This window comes from Vulpes lagopus, chromosome 9 (genome assembly GCF_018345385.1).
Source record: "Vulpes lagopus strain Blue_001 chromosome 9, ASM1834538v1, whole genome shotgun sequence".
Taxonomy (NCBI): Eukaryota; Metazoa; Chordata; class Mammalia; order Carnivora; family Canidae; genus Vulpes; species Vulpes lagopus.
Window position 1 is genome coordinate 6,829,430 of NC_054832.1, and position 6,997 is coordinate 6,836,426.

General features: G+C 49.7%; 1 protein-coding gene across 3 annotated transcripts in view; it reads right to left on the reverse strand.

Moving 5' to 3' along the window:
• Positions 1-6,742, reverse strand: part of KHDRBS3 (KH RNA binding domain containing, signal transduction associated 3) — a 185,017-nt gene extending 178,275 nt beyond the window's left edge. For 2 of the 3 annotated variants that reach the window (XR_005989996.1, XM_041769545.1), the window contains exon 1: positions 6,360-6,742. Coding sequence is in view for 2 of the 3 variants with exons in the window: in XM_041769545.1 (XP_041625479.1) it covers positions 6,360-6,447 (88 nt within the window). In the remaining variant the exon portion in view is untranslated. The remainder of the gene's footprint in view (positions 1-6,359) is intronic. The other variant, XM_041769546.1, reaches the window with a different exon arrangement.
• Positions 6,743-6,997: the final 255 nt, after the last annotated feature.

The window sequence follows — 6,997 nt, forward strand, 5'->3', positions numbered from 1 at the left end:
TTCAACCGACTGCTTCTGTGATCAAATACAGTATTTATAAAGAGCTCTTTGCCTCTGAGAGGTTCCTTCAAGACACACAGAGCTTTTGTCTTAGTGACTGTCCACAAAGTCTTCCTATTTTCTCCTTGACCACTGAAATACACATAATTAAAAACCCTTTACCTTGAATGCCTACTGAAGACTGAAAAGCTGCTGGAGAACATAGGGAAAAAAGCGAACTTGCCTTTTCTGGTAAAACACATTATAGGGGGACCTCTTTTAAAAATTCGTCATCACCAGTGGAAATTCCTAATTGGCTTCTACTATAATAAAACTTTTATTCGGAAACACTGTCGACTTCTGTCCCTTTGTCTGTTTTCTTAAAGTATCCTATCAAAACACCACAGGCTCAATTTAAAATTTCAGCCTATTTAAAGTTGTGCACCTTGACTGGGCAAGTTGCTTTACATTTTTGAGTCTCAGATGACTCATTTGAAAAAAACAAAAGAGGCAGGCAGGGTATAAAACCACCTACCTTGCAAGATCTTTGTGAGGATTAGAGATAATGCATAGGAAGCACCTGGCACAAAGGGGCCCTCAATTTGGCAGCTTTTATCATAATCATTATCCCCAATGCTCAGGAACACTTCTATTTTTTGGTAAAAAAAAAAAAAAAATATATATATATATATATATATATATATATATATATATATATATATATATATAAACTTCACTCAGTGAGAATGATGACAACAAGCAAAAAAAAAGGCTCTTGTGATATCAAAGCCTCTGCTGGCATTCATTCAGTCTGCAATCCCAGTTGCTCCTCTGGTTTTGGGTGTCTGTCTGCCATCTGAGATTGCAGATTAACTCCTTCGGGTAAGAAGGCTTATTTGCCATAGAACAAGGGCTTCAAATTTCTGGTTTTAATCTGTCAGTAGGAATGTAGGGAAGGAGAGCTAATTGTATTAGAGCATCCTGGCTTAATAAGTTCCTTGGAAGAAGAAAAGTAAATAGACATCTGATTCAAAGCAGACCTGCTAACATCTGTCTCCCGGAGGAGGGCCCCCGCAGTCCTACCACATGTAAAGATCACCGCAGCCTTCTGCTCCAGGTCTCACCCTGCATCTCACTCAGTGCCTCTTACGTCTGTGTCATCACTGCCCACGTCAGCTGCCCTACAGCCACAGCACTATCTGAGTCTTCCACCTCTGTGAAAATTACAACACAACACTGAAATGAAGACCAGAGTTGAAGGTGCAAGAGCTACGTGCGGGCCAGAGTTACACGAGGTGCTCAAGACAGAGACATGGAAGCCCAGGCCGTGCCTGCCCAGAAGCTGACACTCTCCCACGGAAGACAGAGGTCCAGAGAACGTAGGGTGAGGACAATCACACCATCAGAGAGGTTCACACTGGCTGCTCTGGGGAAAAATGAGCCATCTAAATCCATTTGGAGGGGATGGATGTGGTCACAGGAAATCCCTTACAGCAGAAATTCCAAGGGCAAGGTACAAAAAGGGACATATGTGATATAACTTGCCTTTCGATTCCAGCCATTAACTGGCATCCCAGCTGGACCCGATCCCTCTGTGGGCCAGGGTGGTTCGGGAAGGAGCAAAGCTTGCACCTTCCTTCACCGGGACATTTGGCAAGTACGTCACCCTGGGTAAGTCACTTTAGCTATTGGAGTCTCAGTTTCTCCAACTGAAACATTGGGCCGATAACCTCTACATTTCCGGGCTGTGAGAGTATTCAGATTGCAGACAAGACCCAGCACAGAGTAGAACCCAGGCTGGCTGAGTTAAACCATCTGGTCACTCAGCACTTCAAACGGACAGCTGAAGGACAGTGGAAGACATTCTTAGGAAAGAAGAGGGCACTGATGAACTTGACACTCATTCCCCAATGACCATATATGAGAACACTCACTTCTCAGGAGCAGAGCCTATGTTCTGGCCCCGCCACCTCCAGGCCCCAGCCCCATCACCTGGCATGGCAGGTTGTAAACAAACATGTCACTGATGACCAAATACCAAAACACTGTAACCCACAATCACTGGATCACTTCAAATCATAACACACTGCAGGAAACTCAGCAATGGTTTACCGAAACATGTGAGGCATCCCATCCACTGTCTTAGGAAAAACAAACAAAAACTCTGGAAAAACCTAAGAAAACAATTAACAACTGAAAAGCCACATCCTCCTTTGGATGGAACAGAGAATCACACACTACATCTAAATATAATTCTGCAATTTCCATTCTCATTTGTCTCTCTTACTCTACACGTCTGACAACATTCAAGCAAATCACAAATGTTTTCCAAAAGCAGTCACCAAAAATGGAACTTTTAGCCATCAGGTTTTGTTGAACAAAGAGACGCAGCACATGGGGCTAAGTAATGATGCTCCCTTTATACATTTTTACCCCTCACCTATATCCTGAGTAATGCTGAGGACTGGTATGAGAAAAACTGATGTAAGACGAAAAAATATTATTCTGAAATACCAACAGAGAACTTTATCAATCTGGGTACAAACAGACCACCTTAATCCTGAACTCTTTGCTCCACTTCCTCTTGCAACCAACCACTAACTATAACTTGGCAGTGAACCAGCCACCAATCCATATATTATATCAGATAATTAAAAATACAGGGTTATGTAATCTTATTTAATGGTTACTTGGCTTGGATTGAAAACCATCCAAAGCAGTACCAGAGAGCTGGATTAAATTATAATGCATAAGACTTTCTAAAGATGTTTTTCGTAAGAGTCAGCACATCCCCTCCTAGCAAATATAATACAAAACATGGGACGCTACTTTCATCTCCAATTAACCTCCTTGGCAAGAAACGGCAACGTCAATTCACTCTACAGGCATGGGAGTGGGAGAAAGGGCTGATACCAAGGCCTACCTTCTTTGATTCAGCTTTAACAGCAAGCAAACATCAATCATTACATTTGGTAGAGAAACAAAAGTACTTAGTATTTGGAGAGCTGGGGGGGGGGGGGGGGGGGGGTTAGCCTGAGAAAATAAAAAGTCAGCAACTAACACCCGTTGTGAAACACAAGCCTGGAAAAAGTATAAAAGCCGACCTGTATTAGCACGGGAGCATATATCTTGACGTCATCCCAGCTCAAGTTCTTACTTAAAGATTACTAGAAACAAAATAATTCAGCTAGGGGGTTGATCAATGTTTACAAGTACTGAATTTAAAAAAAAAAAAAACGGCAACACCTCATTTATAAACTGTTTCATTATCATAATGTGTTGATTACAAAAGTAATAAACTGGTCACAGGAGGGCTTTAATTCAGAAGTGCCTCTTGGCCGGAGCATTAAAATCCTGCAGGATAAATCTGCTACCAATGCTTGTTTCTTCAAAAAGACCACTAATCAAGTATAGAAAGAAACTTTTTTAGAAAAATCAAGACAAGTCAACCAGAAACAAGCATATCAATGCTACTGATTTCTGCGGGGTTTTAAATTAGCATGTGCTAAGTGTTTTATTCTATCTTTGCAGGAAGGCTTAAGTAACAAGAGCACTGGCCTTAGGAGTTGGAAGACCTGAGTGAGTGCCAATTAAATCTCAGCTGCCCACAAGCTTGAGTAGCTGGGTTCCTCAGCCGCCTCCCCAGAAAAATGGAGACATCGGTGTCGATCTGATAAGAGTGCAAGTGTTAGACAGGAACTGGGCATCATGTACCGTAAGGAGCCTTGGAAACTTGCACACACTCCACAAAAACATAAGGTATTGCATTCACCGCGGACCATCATCACTGTACAAGTTAGTGCCGGAACGCTAATGCATTGAAGTTCAGAATAAACTCTGAAAAAAAAAAAAAAAAAAGAGTTTCTTTGCAAGGCAAAGAGTCAAAACTGTAGCTAAATAAGACTAAAAATGCTTTACTATAGCCAATAACAAGACGGTAATCAGATTCAAAATCAAAGCTTTCTAATTAACCCTTCAAATTCAGACTTGAGACACTAATTTAAAAATGCGCTTGTAATTCTGGAGTTACATAATTGAGCACGATTAATATTTTAAATGATAGGGCTTTGCATTCTGGATATCAGCTTATAATTTAAGGGCAAAACATTTTAGTCTGAAGTAATCTAAATTAACAGTAAAGAGAGCATCCAACTAGCACCTTTTCCTTCTTTCATAGAACTGTTCAATGTGAAAAATGCACTTCTTACCCAAATCACATTTTTAATGGAAAAGTAAGGTAATCAGATTTAACATCAAAAAAAAAGAAATACTAAATGGCAACATTGTCCAATATCTGTTCTAAGTAGCTAGAGGCCATTAATGCTAGGAGCAACATAGAAACCAAAGGAATGTTTAACGTGTGAGCAACACTGTACTATGGCAATACAGGCACAGAGGAAAAGAAAAATTCGAAGTTTCAAAATAAGAGAACTCATCACACTTTTAAGCTGTTTCCTTAACTGAATACAACATAACTCTGTCAGCTTCTTTATTAAAAAAAAAAAAAAGCAATGCACTTGATTCCACAATCTAGAATACTGCTAAAGCCACTGATCTCACACAACGTACAAAGAAATTTCTTTCACAGAAATGACAGCCCAGCAGGCAACAAAAGATAACATGTAAATCATGAAGAGCAAGGAGTACAAACCTAACTGCAGAACTGTTCAGAAGAGCATGGGAACAAAGCTCAAAATTCTTTTTCTCTGATTGAAGAATGTGAGCCCATTACTTTTTCACAAGCCCACTTTATTAAAGAAATTAAAAAAAAAAAAAAAAAAGCCTGCAGTTGAAATGGGAAAGCTCTGTCTGTAGACAGATTTCTGCTCAACCATTCAAACAGCACTCACGCGTCAATTCTTGGGGACACCGAGCCTCTCCGCTACCACCATCAGCGGACAACACACCCTACTCCGAAGAACTGGCTGCAACAGCCGAATGCTGGAGGCTGCTGTTTAAAAAAAAAAAAAATAGATATATCTATATACAAATAGAATATGTCTGCCTCATCTTTCACTTCCAACAATAAAAGAGCCAGAGCCAGCACTGAGATCAGCAGAGCCGATGTAACTCGGGAACCACAAACTGTCACTGCACTGAGTGATTCAGGCACAAGGTAACAGATCTGACCAGATAATGTTTCTGCCATCACCCAGAGGGGGGAAACACACACACACACACACACACCAGACCAGACCAGTGGCCCCCAAACCCATCCTGATCCGAAACACGGATTAACGGATACAGAAGGAAGTGAGGACTGCTCCTGGGAAGGGAGACACACACAACAGACCAGTGGCCCCCAAACCCATCCTGATCCGAAACACGGAAAACAGATACAGAAGGAAGTGAGGACTGCTCCTGGGAAGGGCGGCTTGATTTACCATCCATCCCAGATTACTCAGGAGGCTGGAGGGAGAGGACGAGCCAGGAAATCCTGTCCCGGGCAGGCTCGCCTCCATAGGTCCCTGGATCCCCGGCGCCCCGTACTTTGCAGGACTGTTCACACCCTGAACCGGCGGGGGCAGCGCTGAAATGGCACCGGCAGCAGAGACTCCTCGCCCGGTCTTCCCGATCCCCAAGCGGCCAGCCCCCAGGGAGGGCCCCCCCCCCCGGAGCCTCCCAAAGAGAAGCCAAGCAAAGCCAAGAAGGGGGCAACTGCGTGGGCCTCCTGTCTCCCAGCAACCCCTCCAGGGCCAGCTCGCCAGCCTCGGCGGGAGCTGCCCGGCCCCGGGGAGGGCGGACCACCTGCCAGGGTGGCTCCAGCCTCGGCGTGGGAGGAGGAGGAGGAGGAGGAGAGCAGAGGAGCCGGCTCGGCCACGCGGACCGCGGGGTCCCTCCACCCCGAGATGCCCTGACCCCAAACCTCCCCCACAAGGTCCTCAAACTTCACCAACAATCCAAGCACCTGTTCCCTTCTTCACCTCGTGTGCATTTCCTCCCCTCACATCCTTCCATTTCGCTCCGGCTCTTTCCTCTCCAGTTCCCTGGACAACTCGAGCGCGCTACAGGGTCCCCGAGTCCCTCACAAACTCCCCTCCAATGAGATCCTCCAACCCCCGCCCCCGCCCCCCGCGCCCCAGCCGAGCCCTCGGACGCGGGCCGACGCGCACCCGCGAGCTCCCCGAGGGGCTTCAGGCCGCCTGCGAGCGCCCCAGCCCGTGCGCCCCCGCCCGCGCCAGGCCCCCCAAGGGCGCACGGGCTCCCGCCCCCGCGGGCGCCCCGCGTGGCCCCAGGTCCCCGCCCAGCCGCCCCCAGCTCGCCCCCCGGCCCCCGCCCGCCCCGGGTCGGCCCCCAGCGCCGCGCAGCCCTCCCCGCCCCCGCCCCCCGCGCACCCCAACGGCCCCGCGCGGCGGTTGGGGCGGCCCGCGCGCCCTCACCTTGGTTCACCAGCCGCAGAGCGTGCGTGAAGGAGGGGTCCAGGGAGTCCTTCTCCGCCATCAGCTCCGGCAGGTACTTCTCCTCCATGCTCGCCGGCCGCCGGGCCCCCGCACCCCCCGACCCCGCCCGCGCCCCAGCGGCGCGCAACCCGGGCCCGGCGCGGCGGCCGGGGCGCGGCGGAGCCAAGCCGGGAGGTCGGCCCGGAGGCGGCGGCGGCGGGGACACGCGGGCAAGGGGTGGGGGCCGGTCCCGGGTGGCCCCCGCCGCCCCGCAGCGGGCCGAGCAGCAGCGGCGCGGGCCCTGGGCGAGCCTGCAGCGCTCCCGGGCGAGCCCCGCTCCGCCGCCACCGCTCGCCGCGCGCCGCCCCGCGCTCTCCCGAGCCCGGCCCGCGCCCCGCCCCGCCCGCCGCGCCTGCGCCTGCGCGCCCCGCCCGCGCCCGCCCCCGCCCCCGCCCCGCCCCCGCCCCGGGGGGCCCCGCCAAGGGCGTCCCGGCGCCTCCCGCCCTCCGCGCGCCCGGCTCTGCGCCCCCGGGGCGCGATCGGGAAACTGAGGCCCGGGGAGCGGCGCGCGGCCCGCCAAGGTCACCCGCGGGGGTGCCCGGGGAGAGGTCGGGCGGGGGGGCCGGGGCTCGCCCCAC